Source organism: Mycena indigotica, assembly GCF_014461135.1.
Source record: "Mycena indigotica strain 171206Taipei chromosome Unknown Mind.scaff0014, whole genome shotgun sequence".
Taxonomy (NCBI): domain Eukaryota; kingdom Fungi; phylum Basidiomycota; class Agaricomycetes; order Agaricales; family Mycenaceae; genus Mycena; species Mycena indigotica.
The window spans coordinates 808,119-834,212 of record NW_023503013.1 but is presented as its reverse complement, the minus strand read 5'-3'; the positions used below and the strand labels follow the sequence as shown (position 1 = coordinate 834,212).

Genomic DNA, 26,094 nt, shown 5'->3' with positions numbered 1-26,094 from the left:
CCTGTGCTTTGCCAGGAGCTCTCACGATTCATGAACGCGATCTCGAGGTAATACAAAGCTGCTGGGATTTTGTTTCTAATCCATTTTATTTGGCCTTCGCCCTAGGGCACGGTAGCTCGCCATCATACGCAATCTACAGTCTACTAGGTTCCGTACTTGTCCTCGCCATCGCAAATCTTGTTGTTTCTTCGTTATCATGTCCTCAGCCCAACATTTGGTCTGTTGGGCGGGCGCGCTCCAGAGTGCGAATAAGTGTGTATGTAGAGTACAGGACTAGTAGGTATAGTAGCCGTCTTATGCGGTGTTGCTGTTTGTTAGTTGGTTATAAATATGGGAGTGAATGTGAAGATGAAAAAAAGGAAAGATTCAAGAAAGGTATGATTTTCTCAAATTCAACGGTGCTTAGAGCAATGGAACCATTGAGATTAAATTGGTATTGCTAATGTATTGCAACAGAAACCATTCAGTCACACTTTTGACGTGTGGCGACGATTGCCGACTGCCAAGCAGGGACCCCAGGCCACCGTGGTACCTTCGGCGTCCGTGCCGACAGCACGTGACACTACACGTCACCGATCCTGCCAGCGCACACCTTCTCTCAGCACCACGTTCCGGCCCGCAACTGGGCTCCCGGCATCAACGATACAAGAGCGGCCTGTGCTGCGAGTGCGCCGCCTTGACGGTGTTCTATCCTTACTCACCAACCCGCCGGCAAACTTTGCTCGCCGCTCATGTCTCGCCTTCTCTTGATGCCGCGATGTTTGGCCCGCCCGTCAACGAGCTTCGGAAGTAGTCTTGGATGCTCCCGAAAACGCGATGTAAGATGGACTCCGACCTCTGGCTCAATCTCGCGCGTTCGATTGTAGCGCTACTGGTCACTGCCAGGTGAGAACTTGACGTCAAGAGTCCACTGGCACTCAGGCTCTTCGCTCGTTTGCCGCCGATGATTTTACAATAGTCAAGGCACTTGGCTTTTCTGGTGCTGCAATCTCTGGCGACCCTAACAAAGACACTACATGCAATGACTCGGACAAACTGGAACCCTCTGTGCGCTCTACAATCATATCTCTCCATGGCCCCAATTGACGCTGTATGGAGAGTCAGACAAGGTATCGAGTCACTAATACTATTGACGATAGGTGAGCATGCAAATCTTACTTTTTTTACCGTTTCATCTGAGTAAAGCTGACTGGTGTGGTCCAACACGGCCTTTACGCCTCTCTGGTGTCTCCGTGTCCCGCCCTGCTAACGATCGCCGCCGCTTGCTCCTAACTCGGATCGGTCATAACCTGGACGATGACCGCCGCTTCAATCTTAGGTTTATAGCACTGCCCGTTTGGCGACTTTGCCGCGGCCCACGCGCTGTCTCAGCTTAAGTAGCAGCAGCAAGTGGGCCGACCTTCTGGCAGTGCGGGAACTGGCACCCAGGCCAGCAGATGTGAGCGCTCACGAAAGTCGGACGGTTTACCGGGCGTGATGGCTCCGCTGCGAGCGGCGCAGGGAACACATTATCAAGTTTGGAGAACAGGTAAGGATTTTGATGCGCACCCATTTCAATACTACTAATCATTGTCTCTAGTCACCGACACACTCACGAGTCACTATTGGCGTTGAGATCGTGAGCCGGTACCATGGTCAGCTGGACAGCGCAGACGAGCGGGCTGTAACCTCTATTCCCCTGAATATCTCACATATCTCAACAAGATTCAAGAACGGTAAACCAGTGAGTGTATTCAGTTTATGTTTTTCCGTTGAGCGACTCGGACATGCGCAGGTAGTCGGAAGCACTGCCGCGCTTGCCAGTTGACCTCACCCTCTGTCTGGCCCAATTTCATACCGGCACGGCACCAGGTTTCGCGCCTTGTGTTATCGGGGCTTGTGCTTGGCGCGTGTCCTGGCCTGTTCAGCCTGAGTACCCTGGGACATGTTTCTCGGGTGAAGAACGACGAGCGGCTCTATTAGTCCGGCGGTCCGCGAACACGTATATATGTTGCCAATGCCAGTGGTGAGTGTGCCGAATTGCCAAAACTGTTTCAGCTCATTGAATTGCTCGGAATTCGGCTCCAGCCTGAGCGAAGCTGTTCTATGGGACCTGAAAACGTCTCGGGCTTCCCCAGGTGCGTCAGCTATATCTGCTGGCAGACTGCTGCTTCGCTTCATTGATTCCCAAGCCAGGATTACGACACGCGCAACCAGTAGGTGGCACTTGCGGACCCAGCGCGGAATCGCCACGTTTTGGGCTCGGCAACGGGGAGCTGCTGAGCACTTCAAGTTGTGTGCTGTAGTTTTTGTCAGCGCATCCGCCGCGGCCGCATTGTTCCAAGCATTGCCGGCGTGGGCTTTCATCTTAGGCCCTTGGCGACAGCGGTGAGTTCCGCAAATAGCTGCGCGCGGACCGGCGCGGTTGTTCGTTTGCTGGCCTAGCACCCGGGCAGGCTCTCAGTTGATTGCGGCCATGAGAAGTCGCAGTGCCCAAAAACTTGTGAGTTCCGCTGCCAGTGGCGGGTGGGGCAACTCAAACTTGTCAATGCAGTAGTCTGCTAACCCTTCCCGCACCGCCCACGGGTGCTCGGCCAGCGGCTCGAAAATCATTCGGGCCAGCGGCGGTGAGCCGGCCGACTTGTAGGCGCGCGCAGGGGGGAGGAGGGTCCGAGCAGCGCCGACGCCAGGTTGTCGCTTATAGTGGATATCAGGATTAGTACCTACATAAGTATACTCTATGGTTGCAAGTGCTACATACCAGTGGTCTCAAGCATCCGTGTGAACCGGCCCTAAAGACTGTCTGATTCCTATCTTTGGGGGCCTGATGGCTTGGCTTATTATCACACATCATCGCCTAACACTCGGCAACGCTCGACACACGTCAAAAATGTGACTGAATGGTTTCTGTTGCAATACTAATGATAGTAGAGAGAGGACGTATCCTATAGACAATCAGACGCTTTAGGCTACATTTTTAATTGACTGGAGAGCTGCGACGGGCGAGAACCTGAACAGGCGCATCGACTAGGGAAGCTGCGACGAGCAAGTACCCGAGAGTGGACTAGTGAGCTGCGGTGAGCAAGGAGTGGGGAGTCAACTGGGGAGCTGCGGCGAGCAAGGACTGGTGAATCAACTGGGGAGCTACGACGAGAGAGTACTGGGGCGGGAGTAGAAGTGGATGGAGCAGCAGAGCTCTGGGGGACGGATGATGGCTGAGCAGACTCGATCGCAGACTGCGAAGGAGCCGCTGCAGTTGAACTGGGAAGTGCGCTGGTGCTTGCGCCAGGAAGGTAGGGGTCACAGACATGGGGATCATGGAGCTGTGACGGGTCTTGGGTGAAGTAGCCACGCTCGAGACCCTCGAGGTAGGACCATTCGCGGGCAAGGTCGCCGGCAAGCGTCGATTTCTCGATCTTGAAGTTCCAGAACTGGAAACATTGCATTAGGTCAGAAGTAAATGCCGCATTAAGAGGAGTAACGCACAACCCAGCCGGCACCTTTGCTGTAGGCGAGCTTCTGTGCATCAGCCCATTTCTTGAGGAACTCGTCCGTCGCTTCGAACTGGGTGGGCAGACCCCATTCTGTCCAGTCAAAGTCAGCGCCGTTGAGGAAACTACATACGATCACCGCTCACCGCCAAAGTAGAGTGGGCTGTTGCCCTTGGCGGCATCGTTCTCTACGCGATCAAGATTGCAAATGTGCTTCATGTAGGCTTCAGGGTTGGCATCAGCGACACCGCCGAACACGTAGTAGAGGTGGTTGTCGTAGATCTGGGGCCCGATGGCTGCGTCAGCGGGGTTGGAGACGCTGCTTCCCCATTGCCAGCTAACGTCCATGAAGCTATTCAAGTTCTGCGATTGAGTAATTGTTCAAAAATATTTAAAAGAACAACATACTTGGTAATCAGTGGCTCCTTGCGGCCATTGACGAAGAGTCCGAGATAGCCCATTCCGAGCAAAATGGGAACAGACTCCAAGACGGCGGCGCGAACTTCAGGTGTGAAGATTTCGGAAACGTCAGAGATGCTGGGGAGGTCGGCGGTAAAGTTTCCCGTCAGTGTATTCTGTGCGGGAAGGGCGGCAGTCTTGAGGTTTCCGTTGGAGGGGATACCCATGCGGAGAAGGAACTCGACGGCGCGGACGACGCGGACAAAGTTCTTGGAGAAGTCGCCGTAACCAGGGGTCTTGGCCGCTTCCATGACAGGCTCGTTGACCGCCTCGAGCGCAACGACGTTGCTGAAATCAGCGTCCTGGTGAGTGATGGAGGTCATGACCGCGGTCCAGACAAGCGCCCGGTGGTAGTTGCGTGAAGTCTAATTAAGTATGAGATACTCACCATCTAGAAGGAAAGGCGTACGTAAAATTGAGGCCAAGGCGTGCAGCGGCCGGTAAACTGCTGACCGGGGTCCTGAGCGCCAGGAAGACCGTGATGGTCGAGAATCGCGACGATGCCAGCTTTTTTTAACTGGGCCAGACCGCGGCGGAGGTGTTTGAGACCACCCTTGGGGAAGTACTCTCCGTTCTTGCGATCGACGAGGGCTTCAACAAGCCAGTAACCAAGCTACAATTGATAAGTCGCGATTAAAGCAGGGCAGATATGGGGCCTACGGGAATGCGGACGGTGTTGATGCCGGCTGCCTTGAGCTTGTCGACATCAGCCTGGGTGAACCACGTCTCCCTACAGAATTTTAGTTCATGGCGGATTGGAGAAAGAAGAGCAGAAAACGGACCAGTGCTTGGCAAAAGTAGCATCAACAGTCTTGGGATAAGCCTCAGCGAAGGCACTAACCGATATCAGTCTGCGCATGAAGCAAAATCATGGCTCACCCTTCACTGGCGATACATTGGGAACAGTCCGAGCAGGACTCGCCACCCATGTCCTTCCATTCTTGAGGGAGCATCCATGGCTCGACAAGGAGCCTAGAGATCGTCAATGCGGTGTAAAGAATGCTCGAATGGGCGGCTTACCAAGAGCCGAGGTTCACACCATAGATTTTGTCGGGGAGGCCGTGTGCGGCGAAGACAGCAGGGGCAATGAGGGGGAGCAAGCGAAGGGACTGGGTAAAGAGCGACGTGGCACGCATTATTGCTGTTTGCTAGTAGTAGCCCGGAGGCAAAGGAAGAAAGCAAGGAGGAAAGAAAGAGTTGGGGCCGATCTGGACTGTGGCCGGTTATTTAACGGGACATTTTTTTCCTAGCCGATGTCTGCCGACTTCCGTTTCAGGCCTCGAAAAGACACGAGGTTGGCGAGCCAAGTGGCGAGCCTAATCGTTTCCGAAGCAACCCAGCACATTGATGATACCATGGTCTTGGAGATCGCCATATATCGGCAAGAAGGCTTATCCCCATACTTCAGGAGTATCACGGCTTCGTCATCCGAACATTGACCTCGTATTTCCCCCAGTCCTCCGGACGAACAGGCGTAGTTCTTCTTCATAGAGTGGCCGAGATTATTGAGCAACAAGGGATAGTCAAGGGATGAGCGAGTAAGAAAGGACTGCAATCCGTGCAGATCCTCAATTTTCACGTCGATCTGCGTTGTCGCCGCAACAGTCGCGTTGACTGTTAAACGTTGAATTTCAAATGAACGTCACAACCGTGACGTTGTGACACCGCCCACGTACACGTAGCTGCCGACGACAACAACGATGAGCGCGTCGTTCACATTCCCGGAAGGACGAATTGTGCGTATGGTCCCCACCCGACTTTCGCATCTCAGAAGCCTCCCCAGGATTTCGTTGGCCAACTGCGCGTCGACTTCTTGTCGCGTCTCTGGCTCATTGCGACCACGGTCCGTTTCGTTGTCTACAAGCTACGGCCAGCCCGCTTAACGAGATCATAGGGCATCGCATTCCTTGCCGGCTTCCTCGCACAGTCGCTGCAGCTGACCTTTGGCATCCTCGGGGGGTCGACATTACTTCTGGCAATCGTGTGTCTTCTCGCGACATGTTCGCTCCAGCTACTCAATGCAGATGTCCAGGTTTTTGTCCCGTCGTGGCCCGTATTCAACCAACATCCCACGAAGTGGCTGCCGACCGCAACAGAGAAGGCGAACGCGAAAGGGAAGGGGAAAGAATGACACGTTGACTGGCTTTCTGGTGTGTTTCATGGACCTGAACTCCTTTGCCGCAACTGACCAACGTTTAGTACTATAATCCGATGGCCCAATCTTCCTGAATATAATACTATATAGCATAGACCCCTCCATCCGCATTCTTCCAGTCATGAAGACAGTTTGCTGAGACGGCGTCAATTGTGATCATTCAGCAGTCTTTTGAAAGGGGAGAAGAAAAAGTTTCAGCACCGGCATGGACCGACCTTCAACGTTTTCCTGTCTTGCTGACAAGCGTATCTTGTAATTTAATGAGTTAATATTCAGTTTGCCGCATAGAAATATAATATCCAGGGCTAGTTATCGCCGACCACACAGAATCACACCGGATTTGGTAAAATATCCCTTGAAGTAGAAACTGTTCTAGATTCTACCAGAATCTAGAACCAAATCAACCTGTGTAGATTTGCCCAGAATATACTTTTTGGAAACTGAGATTGATTTTGGTCAAATATATACTAGTTTTAGCAAGTCTGAAGTGAAAACTATCTATGGCACTGAAACTATGCCTGAAATGGTTCATATCTGCGCGCATATATTTGGTCATGATATCACGCACATCAAATGTGGCGAAACTGACAGTGAAACAAAGGATTTCACTGACAGTTTCAGCACAGATGATACAAAGGAAATCAGCAGTGGAGAAATGCACATAGATTCTCTTTGTTTCTATTTACATTTCTCCACTGCTGAAACTGTAGATTTACAGTACAATGAAATCATTGTTGAAATCTCAAATTTATTCATGCCAGAAATTGTGATTAAAACTGTCAGTATATACATTGGAGAAATTGTAAGAGATATTGTATGTATATCAGTGACTTGAGGGTCAACCCTCAAGTTAACCCTCAAGTCAACCCCAAGGGTCTGATCTCCGGGTAGACCCTACAAGTTCAGTCTCCAGCTACATATTTAAATACATAATTAGCATGAATGGGATAACAACTTTGTAATGACTTTACACAAACTTTCTAATAAATGTTACCAGATTGTAGGGACCCTTAATACATGTTACTATTCAGTTTAGACCTATGCTTCAAGGTCAATGGTTGAGTCAGAAAATGCAAATTACTGACCCAACCCTGAGTTTTCAAAACAGTGGTAGGGTCATATCTTAATGAGTTCTTATCCGTTCCTAACATGTTATATATGAGCAGGAAGGTGTTCAATTGGCCTATAAACTGGTATTCAACATACAGTTCATTGTATACAAAACCACAGACTTTATTACAAAATACATTTTGACTATTAGATTGTTAACCCAATTACTTGATGGTTTCTAGGCTGTTCATCAAAAGTTGGATATGGTCAGAAAGGTATTTCCAAATTCTACAAACTTGATTTCAACCCTGATATGGTTGATTACAAAACCACAGACTTTCACTACAAGTCAAGGTTTATTGAATTGACTTCAAAATCCAAAGTCAACCAAATGACTCCATATTGCACATAGTAGTAGAGCTTCATTGATTGAGTAAGTGTTCAGTTCAAACCTATTCAAAATTTATGATAGTTGACTCACAAAAGGTGAAATACTCCCAAAATATTGGCTTTGTTAGTTTAGGGCTAGCCTGGCTCAAATAGTATTAACACTATATTGTTGTGAATTTCCCCTTCCTGTTCACTGCTTACCACTTGTATGATAGAGCACAGGTACAGGTCTGGGTCTGTTTAACTTGACTCAGACCCTGACCCTGACCCTGACCCTGACCTTGACCCTGACTGTCAGGGTTCAGGTTGGGCTGTGCCAGGCTTCTCTTGAGAAACATGTACCCAGAACAGAACAGATGAATTGTCGGGCCATAAGTATGGCGGGCGGGTTCAAGTCGAACCAAAAGGGCCCGTTAAAGTGGGTGTTAGTGTCAAGGGTCAGGTCAGGTTGACAAGGCCCAATGAGTCGGTGTTGACTCAGTGATGTCTCCTTGCATAGGGTGAGGTAGTATAATAGGTGATCTAAGCGATAAAGTACAGTGTATACTGTCGATCCGCGGATCGGGTCGACGGAGCGAAGGACTTAAGTAGTTGTTGATCCGTCGCACAGCCTCACGTTTCTTCTCCCGAACCGTGAGGTCAGTGCGACGCGACCGCTTGTTTTGTACCTACTGACTGTGCTACAGTGGGCTAGTGCTCATTGTGTACAGGTGAATAGATGACGTTTCTTCTCCCGAACCGTGAGTGGGCTAGTGCTCATTGTGTACAGAATCAACAGGTTATGGGCCTTAGCGTTTGAAGACGCTCGATATCTGTACTCTACGACATTCTCCCGCTCCTCTTTTCAACCTCGCCGCTCTCGCTGCGTCTCGCCACTCGCGTTACCATGTTTTCCCGCCCGTCGAACCCCTTCCTTGACGTTTACGGCGACTCGCCGTTAGCGAGATTCGCGCAAGGCTTGCGCACTCCACAATCGTCTTCTGGCCCTCGCCAGTCGTTCAATAACCCTTTCATGTCAATGTCGTCCGTGCCATCGCTTGGGCGAGCCGCTTTCGCCCGAGCCGTTGCCTTACATGCCATCTTTCCCCCATACTGCCTCTTTCCACCCTTCCCATTTCCCGCCGGTCTTCCCCTCGTTCCCTCACCTCGCCTACCCTACCCCCGCCGCTCGTCCGTTTTGATCACCATCTCCAACTGGTCCGAGGACGACTTCCTCTCGCTGTCGAAGGGCAATTGGGCTGCCTGGTCGGGACGCGTGGGAACGTAATCTCGGCCTGCACGCCGGGGCCACGCGTTTCCTTGACCCCGCCCATGTGCCTGACCTCCTCAACCCAGCTGCGGTGTCGACTTGGACAGACAACAACACCGTTGTCCGCTCGTTCATCTTGTCTGTCTTATCGAGCACGGAGCGGGACGCTGTTGAGGTGCACGAGTCGGCATCCGCCGTTTGGCAAGCTCTTCGGGTTCGCCACGTTCATCGCGGTCCGTTGAATCAGGTCAAAGCGCTGAAGGCTGCTTTCGAGGTATCATACTCGGGCGATGCGTCAACCTTCGAGAAGACGACGGAGCAGCTCAAGGCTTGGAACAAGGTGATCTGGGCGGGTGGTGCACCGACGGCGGAGAGTTTCCTGACGGCGTTGCTTATTGGGGCACTCTCGCCTAATCATGGGGACTTGGTCAACGGCCTACTCGCGCGCGTTCGGAGCTCTCCGCCGAAGATGTTGAGAAGGCCATCGTCGACAAGGCATCCGCGCCCTCGCCCGCTACACTTGCCTTTGCAGCCACGGGGGGTGGTCGCCGCCGCGATATCTGCACTGTCAAGGCTTGCACCAGTCGCGAGACACACACGTCGGAGTATTGCGTGGCTGAAGGCGGAGGAATGGCTGGAAAATCGGTAGCGGAAGCTAGAGCTGCTAGGGAGACAGCGAAGAAGAGGGCAGGGATAGGTCGCCCGCCGGGTCTGGCGAGAACGGGACAACCACAGAGTTTATTCAAGCATGATATGAACGGGAAGGCGTACTTGACTGTCGCCGGGACCGACTACTACGTCTGGCCGACTCATCAATCGACGCAACCTCAGGCCACACCCACCGCACCATCGGCAAACTTCATCAATCTCCAGACCGACTCCTTGCCTGCGAAGATCGACCCCCATTATTTAGCCGAGACTCATGCTGTGCTGGCAGAGGCTTTCGCTCCGCTGGACTGGTCGACCGCGCAAGTCAACGCGGCTGTCAGCGATGCCTTCGTTATATTCCCTGACACTGGCGCCAACGTCCATATATCCCCATTCAAAGACGATTTCGTCGATCTCCTGCCCATTGCGCCACACGGGGTAAAGGGCTTCCAGGGTTCCTCAATTGATGCAGTTGGTATTGGCTCGATTGCAACTGACCGCTTCACCATAACCAACGTGCTCTACGTTCCGAATGCTTCTGTCCGTCTCATTTCCGTCAGTCGTCTCTGCAAAGATCTCTAACCCTAACCGCGTCGACTTTGAGCGCCACCGTATAGGATTGGGGGTGTTGGAATAGGATGTCGGGGGTGCTTGCATGGGGGGTGGTGTTGTTGTGGATGCGTGGTTCCTCCGTCGGGGGGTGTGTCGATCCGCGGATCGGGTCGACGGAGCGAAGGACTTAAGTAGTTGTTGATCCGTCGCACAGCCTCACGTTTCTTCTCCCGAACCGTGAGGTCAGTGCGACGCGACCGCTTGTTTTGTACCTACTGACTGTGCTACAGTGGGCTAGTGCTCATTGTGTACAGGTGAATAGATGACGTTTCTTCTCCCGAACCGTGAGTGGGCTAGTGCTCATTGTGTACAGAATCAACATATACTATTATACCTTATATATGCCCTGCTGAGGGGTGATCAGACACCCTTGGCCTCTCCTGCTCCTTCCTATATCCCTGTCTCTGGCTGCAGAGAAGATGATTGCACATCCCTTGCAGGCCAGGCACTACTCCTAACATCCTAGCACTCCTTCCTGTTCCTTCATGCTGCAAGTTGGGCTCAGCGCAGGCCCAACACATCTTTCCTGGTCATGTGCTTCCCATATATACATTTCCCTCTACTGTGGTGTCTGTTCCTGTCATCACATCCTGTGTGTTATGGGCCCTTGGTGGCCTGATACCAGTGCCAGAGAGGATAGGCCAGGTCTTATCTGTGACACTGATCCTACCTAACCCTGACCCTACTGGGTAAGGTTGACTTGATCTAGGTTAACCCTCATGTCATATTTGATACAATTCAAAAAGCTCAAACAATCATTATTATATACTACAATTAGTATTTATGAGCCTTCTTGTGTTCCATCCTGGTCCTCTTCATTGTCCACATTTTACTTTTTTCTAGAAAGCATGAGTGGGGGGTTGAAGTGGCAGGGTTTCATGTTAGAATGCACAAAGGAACTGAGAGAGGTATATACTAACCTCATTCATCATATGCATATCTATATGTACAAGATGAGGGTAGAGTACAAGTCAGGTAGGGTTTGTTATAATCAGAGTCAGGGTCAGGGTATACTAACCCTGACTCTGACCCTGAGACCCTGACCCATGCTCTACCCCACCAACTTCTGAACCTGGCTGTTCAACCCCAGATTTGACCCGCAGGTCCAGACGGACCCTAGGGCTGAGCTGGTGGCAAGAGTGGCTATCATTGATGTTTGGTAGAGAGGTGTTACACAAGGGTTACAGGCATATGCTCATTGAGTCATTTGCCAGTGGTGCTCCACTCAGCTCCACATTACCTTTTTTGGGTAACAGCAGAAATAAGGAAAGTCAAGACTGCCCTGACCCTGACCCTGATCCTACTTAAACCTGACTCCATTAGGGAAGGTTGACTTGATTTCTCTCTATACAAGAAGGCATCAATGACTCACTAGGCTCTAACAACTCAACTTGACTCAGCATCTGTTCTGTTCCAGGTCCATGTTTCATAGAAAAAACTTGCATGGCCTGATTGATCTAAAGCCTGATGTATCCTTTGCTTTCCCACCATCTACCCTCTGTTTCATATTGATTATGATAGCTTTAATAACATTACTGTTGGCACTAGGGCTGCCGAGTCTGGGTCTTGAGAGAAAGGCAGACCCTGACCTTAACAAACCCTGCCCCTTCTGTGTATAGGTCCAACCAGGTCTGGGTCTCTGGGTCAGGGTCAGGGTCAGGGTTGGTGTACCCTGACCCTGAACCTGACAAACCCTACCTGACTTGTACTCTACCCTCATCTTGCACATATAGATATGCATATAATGAATGAGGTATATACCTCTCTCTCAGTTCGTTTGTACATTCTAACATGAAACCCTCTATCACTTCAACCCTCCACTCGTGCTTTCCAGGAGAGTAAAATGTGGACAATGAAGAGGATCAGGATGTAGCGATGGCGGTATCCAGTTTGGCCTTCCAGTTTGAAGCTGAACTGGACCGAACCAAATACCGTGTAGGGTAGAGCAGAGGTCAGGGTCAACTCGCAGGGGTTTCAAGATAGGGTCTGTCAGGATCAAGATACACCAATTCTTGAATCCGGCCAAACCCGGACCCTTTCTGAATCAACCTGGAGGGTCCAATAAGTTTTTGTGATTTAATAATTTCCTATCTAAATATGTTTTACGACTTTTTAAGAGACAAAAAAAATCAGATGTCACTCAAGTCACTCAAGTGACATGTGACATATGAGTAGATTGTATTCAATATCCTTAAATTCTTGAGGAATAGGCTACATATACTATATCTGAGCCAATATCATATAGTAAAATGTATATTATGTTGAAATTATTGTTCCAAATACATCTTCTGCTTCCCTGTCTGCAACCCGTGGGTCAACCCAGACCCGGTTGGACTCGTATCCAGAAGAGTCAGGGTTAGTCAGGGTCAGGGTCAGGGTCAGCCTTCTGAGACCCGGACCTGTGCTCAACCCTACGAATGCGCATTTAAGTTCAAAGTGTAAGGCCTGTCCTCTCCAGCACTGGTATCAGGCCACCAAAGGCCTGCAACACACAGTATGTAATGACAGGAACAGACACCCTAATAGGGGGGAATGCACACATAGAAAGCACGTGACCAAGAAAGATGTGTCAGACCCAACACTGACTTTAATGGGCCCTTTTGGTTCGACTTGAACCCGCCCGCCATACTTATGGCCCGACAATTCATCTGTTCTGTTCTGGGTACATGTTTCTCAAGAGAAGCCTGGCACAGCCCAACCTGAACCCTGACAGTCAGGGTCAAGGTCAGGGTCAGGGTCAGGGTCTGAGTCAAGTTAAACAGACCCAGACCTGTACCTGTGCTCTATCATACAAGTGGTAAGCAGTGAACAGGAAGGGGAAATTCACAACAATATAGTGTTAATACTATTTGAGCCAGGCTAGCCCTAAACTAACAAAGCCAATATTTTGGGAGTATTTCACCTTTTGTGAGTCAACTATCATAAATTTTGAATAGGTTTGAACTGAACACTTACTCAATCAATGAAGCTCTACTACTATGTGCAATATGGAGTCATTTGGTTGACTTTGGATTTTGAAGTCAATTCAATAAACCTTGACTTGTAGTGAAAGTCTGTGGTTTTGTAATCAACCATATCAGGGTTGAAATCAAGTTTGTAGAATTTGGAAATACCTTTCTGACCATATCCAACTTTTGATGAACAGCCTAGAAACCATCAAGTAATTGGGTTAACAATCTAATAGTCAAAATGTATTTTGTAATAAAGTCTGTGGTTTTGTATACAATGAACTGTATGTTGAATACCAGTTTATAGGCCAATTGAACACCTTCCTGCTCATATATAACATGTTAGGAACGGATAAGAACTCATTAAGATATGACCCTACCACTGTTTTGAAAACTCAGGGTTGGGTCAGTAATTTGCATTTTCTGACTCAACCATTGACCTTGAAGCATAGGTCTAAACTGAATAGTAACATGTATTAAGGGTCCCTACAATCTGGTAACATTTATTAGAAAGTTTGTGTAAAGTCATTACAAAGTTGTTATCCCATTCATGCTAATTATGTATTTAAATATGTAGCTGGAGACTGAACTTGTAGGGTCTACCCGGAGATCAGACCCTTGGGGTTGACTTGAGGGTTAACTTGAGGGTTGACCCTCAAGTCACTGATATACATACAATATCTCTTACAATTTCTCCAATGTATATACTGACAGTTTTAATCACAATTTCTGGCATGAATAAATTTGAGATTTCAACAATGATTTCATTGTACTGTAAATCTACAGTTTCAGCAGTGGAGAAATGTAAATAGAAACAAAGAGAATCTATATGCATTTCTCCACTGCTGATTTCCTTTGTATCATCTGTGCTGAAACTGTCAGTGAAATCCTTTGTTTCACTGTCAGTTTCGCCACATTTGATGTGCGTGATATCATGACCAAATATATGTGCACAGATATCAACCATTTCAGGCATAGTTTCAGTCCTATAGATAGTTTTCATCTCAGACTGCCTAAAACTAGTATATATTTGACTAAAATCATTCTCAGTTTCAAAAATGTATATTTTGGGCAAATCTCCATAGGTTGATTTGGTTCTAGATTCTACCAGAATCTAGCACAGTTTCTACTTCAAGGGATATTTTACCAAATCCGGTGTGAATCCGAAGCAGCATGTCAATATTGTGATGTTACTGAGGACGAGGGAACGTGCGCCGCCGAACCTCCAGTCTATAGCGAGGATTAGGGTCGACACTGTCCCAAACAATCCGGTGACCAGACAGCAGTTGTGCCTGTTTCGTTACCCGCTCCGAAAACCTAGGCCAGAATATCCCTGTCCCGAATCGCGACGCTGTGAAAACGCGCAGGCCTTGTGTGTGGGCTTTGAAGCATTCGAAAACGACGTCTGCCAAGTGGGTGTTGTCGAAGGGCAGCTCTACCCCGAGTACAAGAAGGCGAGGAAAGAGCACGAGCGTGCGAAAAAGGGGCGCCAGATCGTCGTTTGCAAGAGAAGAAACGCGTAGGATATTCAACGACCGAGCATGGGTGTTCACGAAAGGCGCGACCAGCGACTGTAGAATATAGGCATTGACCGCTATGCATGTGTTGTCCGCGTCATAATCAAACGACACTTGCAGCTCTTCTAGCGCCGGAAAGTCGATATCCACCATGAAGCGGCCATAATTTTTCATCTGTGCGAAGAAGGAGAGTCGGCGTAGGTTTCCAAAGGTCGCCCTGCCTACTTTGAGCAGACAGGCACTCTCACGAGTGAGAGATAAATCGCGCCACTCAAAAGTGTAATCTATGACCCCAGTCATGAGCTGCATGGCCTCGGTCATAGCGACCAAGATCTCCCTTGCGGAAGCGTTTCCGCTGGCACTGAATGTTGGAGGCGATTTTTTGCAGGTAAGCACTTGATTAGACAACCGGAGCAGCTCGTCGCGTTGGATAAGGTATTCAATAAACCATCCCCGTATGTGCAGCTTTCGCACTCGTGCTGCAAGGAACGGCAACCTAAAAGCAAGTAAGCACACATACCACCTCGTTAGACAGTACACACCGCAAGCGCTCCAGATCTCGCAAAAAATACCTATCTAGCTTTTCCCAGCGGACAACACGGTATATTTCGTCCAGCGCAATATTGAAGAGCGGGCCATTTACGGATATGAGTGTGATCAGATGGTTGTTGGGAATGAAGGCCGCTACATAACGCCACACGTCTTCAGGAAGCTCGACGGAGCCCATAGAGGTAGGGTAAGGTGCACCATCGGCGTCTCTCGTGTGAAGACAGATCAGTGTTGGGGACAAAAGTAGTCGCGATCACATGTCCCGACTCGGACCTCAGGCTGATCACATTGTTCTAGGCAAATAAGATAGTGCTACTACAGCCCGGTGGTTTCATTTGAATTGTAAGCACTGAGCAGTGCACAAATTGCTGTCGTGCGGGACACAACATTGAGCATAATGCATGAGGATCAGACGGAATTGGCTATAATTGTCCCGTGCGAGAGGGGCTCAGATTGTCCTCACTACAAGCTGTGGGATAAAGACAACGTTGGAGAAAGGCAGTTACAAGTCTACGCTAAATAGAAACACTCCCTATTCAATCTTCATTACAGACTCAATACGGGCCTTCTGGATGCGTCTCCGCAAACCCTTCCAAACCGGCATTCCAAAGATCATCGTGCTGAGCCAATAAGCAATCTGTTATAACACGTTACTCACAAATGTGTGAAGAGGAGAATAGAGCGCACCATAACCTCATATCCAGCCCTGTGTTTCTGGCACAAATAGAGAGTATAGAGACTCTCCAAGAAGTGCAGTCCGACCGTGAATCCGAAGGCGATTTTGAATGGCAATGGGGAGATGAACTGCCGGATGAACTGGGCAGGGATGAGGTATGGCGCGTCGCCAACAGGTGCGAATGCTCCGTAGGGCAGGAAAGTGTAGAGCCAAATGCCGAAAGGGATTCCCCAGGACGGCCATTTGAACACAGTGATGCGAGGAGTTTTTATCTAGAGCCTGTGTTAGATTTCATGGGGAGAATAATAGAGACAAAACACCATTCCGAGACCCTCTTGGGCTATCGCCTTCATTTCGAGCAAACGCGGCTTGACGTCGTCGTAATTGCGAAGTGGTGGGTCAATCGCGACGACTGCAACCTTCTTGGAGCCGTCTTTGAGTGTGCAAGTGAGAGTCATGCTCTACGGTCTGCTAGTCAGCAGTTCCCCCCAAGAGATGCTAACGCCCACCTTGGTGTCAATGGCAGACATCTCTGCACTCGTCAAGTTCTCTGTAACCTTCCCGTACCACTTGGCGTACGCGACGAGCGTGTCGGGGTGGCTCGACATATACGTCTTGAGGAAGCCGGATTTTTCCGCAACGGGGTCGGCCATGGTCTAGGTGGTGGTGGTTGCAGTGAGAAGAGTCTCACAAGACGTGTACCAGAAAATGATCGTGGCTGATTACGTCAACGATGGATGCTTGCGCGATACTTATACCAGGGAATTGAGCCGTAGTTCGCTTTAACACTGTAGAGTTGAAAGCTACTTATGGAGGCTCGAGAACTAGCCTCTAACCAACGGGTAAAAGTCAACAGAGTTTGACCAAATGCGCTGATGATTAATCCCTGATACATTAGGGTCCCAGATGTTCAAATTGTTCTCTCTATTAGCTACCTCTGTCATACTGGACCTCCACTTGGGCCTTCATGCCACCTAAATCATTCAGCCTGAATCCACCCAGCCTTTGAACCATCTCCTCATCCTCCATCTCCCCTTCCAAGTCCTCATAAAATTCCCTTGTTAGCCCAGCCTGCTCTCTCGCCTCAATATTAAATGGACCCTTAACATTCCCCCTCCAGCCCCGTCTGACCTCCTCCCGAAACGTCGTTATCGGATCGACCCCTTGCTCTCGCTCGCATAACCACGTAAACCACCGGTGGCCCGATGTAACATGGGTGACCTCGTCGGCGTGGATGATCTCGAGCGCGGCTACACTGTCCTTGTCTCCAGCACGACGGAACCGTTCTATTGTACCTGGGTTGACATCGAGTCCTCTAGCCTCGTGTACTAAATGGATGATCGCGAGACGAGAGCGTAAGGAGTGGGAGGTTATGGTTGCGGATTCCCAGAGGGATGCATGAACTGGCATGGTTCCGTATGGTGTCGTGGGCGAGGTAGCGGAAAGCCTAGACGTGAGAAGGGAACTAGGTCATAATGTGAGCAGATGAATTCGCGACCAGCTAAACACAGATACAAATGCTTTGACTCGTCCAATGCCATTTTGGTGAAATCCGAAAAAAATGCATGTGGGAGATCCGGGTGGGAGGGGCCAAAACGGGCTATGATGTCCCAACTAGGAAAATATGAGTGATCACAAACCACGGAAAGAGATAAGAAGAACATACGACAGATCGATTCTTCAACAAAGTGAATAAAGAGAGTTAAATGATTGCAAGTGTTATTACTCACGCCCATTGCTCGATATTGGCCAGTGCATGCAACATGACCTAAGGAGTTAGATGCTTTCCGAGGAATGTGTTGACGCGACATACAGCGAGACTCCTTCGTCCTTTGACTTTCCCTGGATTGACGGTATTTCGCAGGTAACTGTCTTCCCGAGGCGGAACATCTGGGGGCTTTGGCGCTGAAGCCGATTTGTGACCGATGGAGTCAAGTTTCCCTGTCCGGAACATATGAACGGCGTGACGCGTTCGCAGTACCTTGAGCGTTGGATTAGCCGTATTGAGGATGAGTACCGCCCATTGCATTAGTGTCCGTGGCGGGTTGAGATCGGGCACAACCGGCTCCAGCGACTCCGATATGCTTATTGTTACGGGATTGACCTGGGACACAGGTAGTGAGGTAGTTGGCGGCGGATCGGCGAATTCTATATTCGTGGTCATTGCATGGAAGCAGAGGGACCAGAAATGGAACCTTCAGAAACTGGTCTGATATCTACGAGCCTCCAATTATTCCCACCCGAGGGAGTCTCTACGTAGACCATTTCTACGTCGTCTTCGGGATCTGTTTTCACTTCAACTGCGTAGGTGCATGTTCTTAGCCCTGTTTCGCTCTTCCCAGTGCGCAGATCGAAGTCATATCTGACGGAGTTCAAAATCAGCATTCCTCGCTCAGTGAATATCACCTGTGCCAAGGACAAACAGCGACCGTCGCTCCAGTGTCTTCGTACTCTTCGATGTCGGCATGCGACATATCAGCGCCAAGATGTGGGCAGCTAGATTCCATAACATATATCTGGCGGTTTTGCCCAGCATTGTTCTTCTCCAGCCTCTCAGAGGAAGTTTTTTCTGTCTCAACGGACAGGCGAAAGAGGATCAACGAGTGGTATTTGCCGGTGTCGGATCGTAGAGTGAGCGTGAAACGCGAGTGCGTCAGGAGATTCTTGAAGGAGGATATTCTGTGCGGAGTTGAGCGGCAGGGAATTATTATCTCCACCAACGCACCGGATGAACCGTGCCGACTGCATGATGAAAGTTTAAGTTGAGAGTTGATGGTCCGAGTCACATCATGAAAATGTGACACCAATTGCTTTTAGTTTCGACCTGTGTTCAGCTCAGACTCGGACTTGAGCGACGTCTGTCTGCTTCTCTTGGCATCGCAATGACTCTGAGGCTGCCGCATCTATGAATACGGCCGTAGCCTTTTGAGTTGAAGGTGTATGTCGGAGTAGTAAGTTGCAGCGGCCTCACAACGAAATGCTCACACCTGTAGTACGTACTAACTGAAAATTTCCCAGCTCCGCATAGACCCCCCGCTTCGAAATCCATTGGACTATTGGCTTGGTGTAGTACTAGTAGGTTTGTTTCAGCTGATCATTAGCAATCATTCATGTCTCCGTTCCAGCAAAATACGAGTCCATAGCGGAGCTCTCTCACTGAAGGAGATTGCTGGGTTAACTATACCTGGGAATTGAGAAGGCCTATCGGAGCCATTGTCCATCGAGATTGCGTGCTGATTGGGAATTGGATGATCGAAGCTGCGATATAAGGAAAACTGACGGCCGTCGTCCAGCTCGACCTCCTCTTCCGCTTCTTCAATGGTTGCTGCCCCACCGTCACCTACTCTCTCCGGAACTCCACTTGGGTCTCTGAGTGCCTACGATTCTTACGATGTGACCCCGCATATCGGCACGCGTTTCCCCAATCCAGGAACAACCCAACTCTCTCAGCTGTTGACTGCACCAGACTCGGACGTTCTCATTAAGGATCTTGCAACGCTTGTTTCGCACCGTGGCGTGGTGTTTTTCTCCCAGCAGGACTTGACACTCGATCAACAGAAGGAGCTAGGTCGCAGGCTTGGACGGCTAGCAGGGAACCCGAAAAGCTCCGGACTACATATCCATCCCATTTCTGATGATACGCCCGAGATCGCTGCTGATGTCAGTGTTATTTCATCTGAGGGGTGGGCACATTTCGACTACCTCTAGTGCGAGTCTGAACCCTTCCTAGCGGCATTGCGCGGACTGGATACAAGAGAAACACCCGCGCGAGTAACTCGTGGCACACCGATATCACCTTCGAGCCTGTCCCGTCAGACTACGCTGTTAGTGTCCCGTTCTGGTATGAGATCTCTTCGTGCTTACCAGTGCTGGTTAGATTCTGAAACTCCACACACTTCCCACTGGTAAGCACTGACCTCTTTGATTGACCCACCCTGATCTCGAGGCCCCGCATAGTTGGCGGCGACACCTTGGTACGAAGCTCAATATCTAGGTTCTGTTTATACATACTTACAACCGTGATTTTTCCTTAGTGGGCTAGGTTAGCCGCATATTACGCTGAAGAAACCATACTCAAACACTGCTTCTCAGTGCGTATGAAGCCTACGACAAGCTCTCTCCAGCCTACCAGCGCTTCTTGGAGGGATTGACAGCGTTCCACGATGGCAGTGGATTCAGAGACGTATGGCTATGTTCTTGATATGACGCCCAACAGTGCCTAAACTTCATTGATGCAGTATGCCGAACAAACAGGCAAAGTGATCAATCAGCCGCGAGGGTCTCCTGAGAACGTTGGGACGCACCTAACCGCGATCCAGTTAGTGATCGTTTCCCTTGAAGACAAGCCGCCTACTGATAAATCTACTTGTAGTCCAGTCGTCCGAACGCATCCTGTAACCGGGTACAAAGCGCTCTTCGTCAACAAATCGTGAGCTACTTTAGCGTCTTCCCAACGAGATAGACCAGCAAACTCTTGTACAGGTTTACGACGCGCATCGTGGAGCTGAACGATGAGGAGTCTGATGATATCCTAGCGTATCTTGCGCGCCATATCGCAGAAAACCACGACATGCAGGTGCGCTATACCTGGGCGAAGAATGACATCGCGATCTGGGACAATCGATGTACTTTTCACACAGCAACGTTGGGCTTTCTTCTCTTTAGCGTGTTTGAAGTCTGAGGAACTCTGTTCACAGGAACGATTACGAGGGCCTTCGACAAGGAAATCGAGTTGTGAGTATCGGCGAGAAGCCGTATCTCGATACGTCATCGCCCTCTCGTCGACAAGCTCTAGGGATGGATTTATATGAAGTCCCGAGTGCAAATGGGCTGCTGAAGTCGAAGGGCTTGATGATGTAGACACAATCCAATGACCTGGATAAGTTCCAAAGGGCAGAACGTTCATGGTGTCCAGCCTTCTCAAGCCCTCAACTGTTTTCGTCATTGGTGCATTATTTTCCATAGCGATTAACCTGAAACGGACAACCACGACCGCGTGCTGCTCATTTACTTATCAATATGACGGATCAGTTGCCACGCTTCGGGCCGGGCGGGAAATAATTGCAATACATTAGATTGTAATTCAGATAAATCAAAGCCACCGAAAGCCGTCGAGCGCGACAAGACAAGTCGAGGTTGGATAATTTATTGGGATTGACCACTAGTACAAATATCGTCGCGAGCGCGCGGAGGCAAAGCTCCGCGTCAATTGTAAACCTAAATAAGCGGCGAGGACGGAGGAATTGTTGGTGCGAAAGGAAGCGAGAACGACATTGACACATGTGACGTGTACGTGTGACGTTCAGGGACCATCATTTTCGCTTTCGAAACGTGCCTTGATATTGCTTCAGAGGATCAGGTACCTCTTCCCTCACCCCCACACAAAAAAAGAGTCGAAGAATGGGCTCGGCGCACGAGGATTTCGATGGCGATGTCGACGCGGAGGGCGAACTTGACCAGCTTGAAGGCAACCCTTCTCACTCCACCCTTCCATCGTCCAATGCACCCCTCGCTTCTGCCAGCGGGGTTAGCAAACGCTATCGCCCAGCACAAGCGAAGACATTCCAATGCCGTGGTTATGGAGAATGCAGGATGGTTTTCAGTCGCAGTGAGCATCTTGCGCGCCATATCCGGTAAGTCCCCAAAACAAAGAGAAAAAAAGTCGGCGAAAAAACTCTATTCATCTGCCTTGCCGATTTCGTTATTTACTGACTTTCCCTAAACCAGGAAGCACACTGGGGAACGACCGTTCAGCTGTCACTGTGGGAAGCAGTTCTCGAGGCTAGACAACTTGCGGCAACATGCCCAGACGGTCCATGCCGACAAGCCTACTGAGAACGAAGCGATGATGAGGCAACTTGCCAGTCTACACGCGACAATTACGGGCCAAGTACCGAGTCCTCCGTTGCCAGAAACCCAACCTGTCCCCAAGGCTGCGAAGTCTACAGCGAAGTCCAAGGAAACGCGAAGCACCAAGAGGGTCAAAGCTATCAAGCAGGAGGAAGAAAACGTTAGCATTACAGTGGCTCAACGGCCTGGGACCAGTACGGGATATGAAGGGGCTGTTGGGTATATGGATGTCGACGTAGACGTTGAGGTCAGTCTTCTGTTCCTCCTGCTAGTTGCCTGGCTTATCAACCACAATGTAGCCGAAGGAAGAACAACAACCCTCTCCGCCGCTTGCGGCGCGGGGGTCCTTTCGAGACGGAGAAACAAATCATTCCTTTCGGGACTACACAAGGAATGACGACCAGTCCTTTCGAGTCAACCAGTCCTTTCGAGGGTCAGTTTTCGCTTGGTCCTTCGCTTGCCTACGTGCATCCCTTTCATTACTTTCTTTTGGAGACTCTCATTGGCCACGGATCAGGCTTTCAGCCGACCCTATATCGCGGTATTACGCGGCCAATCGAGAATGCGCCAAAGACAAGGCCAGAGCGGCGACGGATGAGCTTCCTCCTCTCTTCTACTTCTTTCTGTACTTCTCATGCTTACTCCTCGGATTTTAGCCAACATCAACACCAATACTTCAGCCGTCCATCAACCACTCCATCTCCCGTCGATACCCCAGGAGGCTACTCAAGCAAAGTCGTCACCCCAATCGGCTTCTCCCCCGGGAATAGCATCACCACTGGACTATCACCAAACGGAAATGCTCCCCGCCCGAGCACCAGCAACGGGTCCCATTCGCTCCTCCCGCCGCTCTCATCCGTCGTCCCCTCCGCATCACTCACATTTCGTCGGCCATCAACCGGAGCAGCCAACACCTCCAACAACCTCGCCAACAGTCCCTCCTCTGGCATACTCCTACCCAATTCACTCACCCTACGCCGTCCATCCACTGGTGACTGGAACTGGGATGGGTTCAGTGCAAGACCTGGAACAGCACCAGGAAAACTCGCTGCCAGCGGTTTCACCCCAGGAGCTGTTGGAAGCAACTACTCCAGCGATGACGCGTCGCCCTTCTCGTTCCATGTCCCGGACCAGCCCACCAGCAACTCGCGGAAACGCACGATCAGCAGCACGCATGGGCCGTATGGCTCCCATCCAGACGATGACGAGAGCCAGTCCCGACCCACGAGTCGCAGACTCTCCGTTATGGACCTCGTCCACGACGACAACGACCACACCGTACGGCCCGTATCCGTATCCGCTCCCTCCACCTTCGCCCTTCCTCGACCAGGGTCACGTGAACGGGACCGGCCAATTACCACCAATGGGCTCGTATCGCGAGCCTCTGCACTTGACCTCAGCGACGAGCACGACGGAGAGTCCAGGCAGTTCGCATACCAGCCACAGTCTGTCTCCCCCGGGCGCAGCAGCCGCCCAGGTAGCGTACGCGGACGCCCTGAGAAGACAACAGGAGGCCCAGTTGCAGGAAGCTTTGGAGCTGGAGGAGGCTTATCATCGGCAACAGCAGCAGCAGCAACAACAACAACAACAGCAACTCTATTATCCGGAAGAGTACCAACTGTACTCTCAACAGGGAGCGTATATCGAGGAGACACCAGACATGAACCAGATGGCACACGCGATGGCTATGGGTATGGGAATCCAGGACCAACAGGGGTACGATCCCAACTACCAGGATTCTACCCCGACACAGTACCTGGAGGACTATCACCATTCGCATCCGACAGTCCCTTCTCATTCCTATCCCGCCGCGCATCACCACCATCACAGCTCCCCGGTCTCGCCCTACTCGCTCGTCAACTACCAGGGTTACCCTCCATACGAGACGGTGGCGCCCTACTCCGAAACAGCCCCGGTGGATTACGCTTTGGACGGACACCAGCTGCCTATGACCACAATGCAGCTTCAGGACCACCACAACCACCACATGGCCGGCAGGGCGGCGGTATGACCGTCTAGTCGCTTGATATTTTATTTTATACTGTGTAACCTATTAGTCTTGGATACCTCACCTACTGTACAGTGTCACCGTGTTTGGACTTGTGCTCTGCTCTCACCATACTTACCATTCTAATGCTTTTGTGTAGTGTAGTTTTGTTGTTTGTTTGTGTAAAAGCAATTGTCTTGTCGGACAAGTTCTGGATAACAATAAGGACTCCGTTTGTTTGCTTTTGGAGGAGCATAAAACCAGTTGGTAAGTTTTCTGCTCAGAGGCGGTGTTTCAAACAAGTTTGCCCGTTTCGTTTTAGCAAGTCACACCTTGGATTCTAGAGGTGTTGTTAATGATGGGTAATGTTTTGGGTGTGATGGGCAAAGTTGGGGCTTGACAGGCATGAATGGAAATATTTTTTCTAACAAACAGCATCAGGCATAAAACCATTACTTCTAACTGGCAGAGCTTTGAATTACAGTGTTCCGAGTCAAACACTTGCAAAAAAACAGAGCTCTAGGATGTGTTGTCGCTACCCCAAGTACAAATACACAATATAATCGTCAAAAAAGCTTCACGTCCGTTTGCGAAGCTCTACATCTGTGACTCCCTGAACGACGACATGCCCATCTCTCGCCGCGCGTCTGAGTTCTGCCTCAATAAACCGTTGCGGCCTCTCTAGCTGTATTGCTTCTTTGTTGCGCACCACCACCACCATGCGCGGGTTCTCGCGGTACAGGTAGTCTATGTCCTCCAAGTGTCTGTTTGCCGTCTCGGGGTAGAACAGCCACACGACGGGAACAAAGAGCACGTTGAAGAACATCCATATCAGGTAGAACCGCCAGCCCATACTCGCGATGCCTGGCGGAGTAATTTCGACAACAACGTAGTTGCTCAGCCAGTTGGCGGCGGTCGCGAGTGCGGCGCCTTTCGTGCGCATAGCGAGGGAGTTGATCTCGACTGGGTAAAGCCAAGGAACCTGTAAGACCGTTCGTTCAGTTTCGCATTTGATACTGACATACTAACAGAAACTTACGCCTTGCCAACAAATGCCAAAGAAAAGGTAGTATGAAAAGAAGAAAAAGGTCGATGCGATCCCATATCGCTTGTCCTCCGCGTGTGCGAGACAATACGAGATGAATGCGTAGCACACGGCCTGGCCCATCGCCCCCCAAATCATCATCTTCCGCCTGCCCGCCCGCTCGATAAGTACAAGACCAAAGAATGCGAATAGGAGGTATGAGATGGAGTTGCAGGCCGCCAGCAGACGCGACAGGTTGTTCGATAGTCCAACAGAGTTCTGCAGCACAAGGGGAAGGTAATAGCTCGTGACATTGATTCCAACACCTTGCTGCATTAACTGGGCTCCGGCCCCAAGGAGGAGTCGCTGCACCATGCCCGTCTCGCCAGTCCGAAGATGGAGAATATCTGACCAACTTGGGGAAGCGTCGTTCTCCATTCTGACGGCTTCGAGAATCTCCATCTTCTGGTCAATAACCGCCTCGTCCTCTGGAGTAGCATCCTCGCCGTGCAAAGCGGCAAGGACAGCAACACCCTCTGTCTCGAATCCGTGCATCAGCAACCATCGTGGACTTTCCGGGAGCCATGGGATCGTGGCAAAGAGAACAACCGAAAAGAAGAGTTGGAATGCAATAGGAAAGCGCCATGACGCACTTCCTTCGGTGAAACTGAAGCCATAAGTCATCCAATTGCTCAGCGCAAAGCCAGCGATATTCATGCTACGCAGAAGGTAGGAATTAGAATGGAGATTTATAGAGGAAGAACATACATCATCTCGAAGACAACGAGCTTCCCTCGCCATGACGGCTTGCATGTTTCGCTCTGCCAAACTGGCGCCGTTGCAGTATTGATTCTGGAGAAGGACAATCAGATGTTGAGAAGTTTGAAGGAAGAACTACTTGCCCGTTTCCCAGTCCAGTGATTATTCGGGCAACTATCATCTGCCCTACCGTATATGCACTCGTCTGCATAAGTGCTCCAAGCGACATGACGACTACTCCAACGAGAAATGTCTTCTTCCGCCCAAGTCGTTCGCCGATGACCATTGCAGCCAACGCGCCAAAGAGACTAGCAGCTATGAGATCAACAAGTAGCCTTTGAAGGTCTACACACCAGCCAATGTCGTATAACGCGACAATTGCACCTTGCAAGCTCGGATTCGGGTTGCCCATCGTTTCGAGGAAGTCGGGAGTGATTATAATCCCGCCAAACACGCCCTGGTCGTATCCAAAGAGAATCATTGCTGTAGTACATGCGACAGTGACCCATCCACTGAGGCGGTCGCCAGTGATTCCGAAATATGGTCGCATTCTGGGTTGTGGGGAGTCAGTGGGAGTGTATGGGTGGGTTTAAACTGTTCCATTTACCGCGGTATTTCCGGGGCTCCATCGCCGTCTTCGTCGTGGACACGTGTATAGCCGTAAGAGGCCATGAGAGACGCAGTGGGACCACTGGTGGTCGAAGAGGAAGTGAGGTCACGATGTGACTCTGTCGGGTCACCGGACCGTGAC

At 50.3% G+C, this 26,094-nt stretch overlaps 5 protein-coding genes across 5 annotated transcripts; 1 reads left to right on the top strand and 4 right to left on the bottom strand.

Moving 5' to 3' along the window:
* Positions 1-2,956: 2,956 nt before the first annotated feature.
* Positions 2,957-5,065, bottom strand: MIND_01311000 (Glycoside hydrolase; the record flags this gene model as incomplete). Its single annotated transcript, XM_037369566.1, has 10 exons — positions 2,957-2,989; positions 3,033-3,410; positions 3,466-3,563; positions 3,617-3,822; positions 3,879-4,294; positions 4,339-4,542; positions 4,590-4,659; positions 4,712-4,765; positions 4,809-4,901; positions 4,950-5,065. 10 exons carry the CDS (start codon positions 5,063-5,065, stop codon positions 2,957-2,959), a joined length of 1,668 nt encoding a protein of 555 aa, XP_037214064.1.
* A 9,158-nt stretch (positions 5,066-14,223) lies between these two features.
* Positions 14,224-15,225, bottom strand: MIND_01310900 (uncharacterized protein; the record flags this gene model as incomplete). The annotated part of the gene is made up of 3 exons (XM_037369565.1): positions 14,224-14,235; positions 14,286-14,994; positions 15,041-15,225. 3 exons carry the CDS (start codon positions 15,223-15,225, stop codon positions 14,224-14,226), a joined length of 906 nt encoding a protein of 301 aa, XP_037214063.1.
* A 354-nt stretch (positions 15,226-15,579) lies between these two features.
* MIND_01310800 (DUF455-domain-containing protein) lies at positions 15,580-18,471 on the bottom strand (the record flags this gene model as incomplete). Its single annotated transcript, XM_037369564.1, has 15 exons — positions 15,580-15,684; positions 15,735-15,995; positions 16,044-16,184; positions 16,233-16,379; positions 16,426-16,441; positions 16,482-16,511; positions 16,564-16,609; positions 16,659-17,188; positions 17,239-17,337; positions 17,390-17,401; positions 17,454-17,491; positions 17,537-17,871; positions 17,919-18,085; positions 18,130-18,402; positions 18,449-18,471. The coding sequence occupies 15 exons, from the start codon at positions 18,469-18,471 to the stop codon at positions 15,580-15,582; spliced, it is 2,223 nt and encodes a 740-aa protein (XP_037214062.1).
* A 2,652-nt stretch (positions 18,472-21,123) lies between these two features.
* MIND_01310600 (uncharacterized protein) lies at positions 21,124-23,584 on the top strand (the record flags this gene model as incomplete). The annotated part of the gene is made up of 5 exons (XM_037369563.1): positions 21,124-21,356; positions 21,451-21,820; positions 21,873-22,006; positions 22,230-22,851; positions 22,904-23,584. 5 exons carry the CDS (start codon positions 21,124-21,126, stop codon positions 23,582-23,584), a joined length of 2,040 nt encoding a protein of 679 aa, XP_037214061.1.
* Positions 23,585-24,137: 553 nt separating this feature from the next.
* On the bottom strand, positions 24,138-26,015 carry MIND_01310500 (Hexose carrier protein; the record flags this gene model as incomplete). Its single annotated transcript, XM_037369562.1, has 5 exons — positions 24,138-24,542; positions 24,600-25,436; positions 25,483-25,651; positions 25,697-25,894; positions 25,951-26,015. The coding sequence occupies 5 exons, from the start codon at positions 26,013-26,015 to the stop codon at positions 24,138-24,140; spliced, it is 1,674 nt and encodes a 557-aa protein (XP_037214060.1).
* Positions 26,016-26,094: the final 79 nt, after the last annotated feature.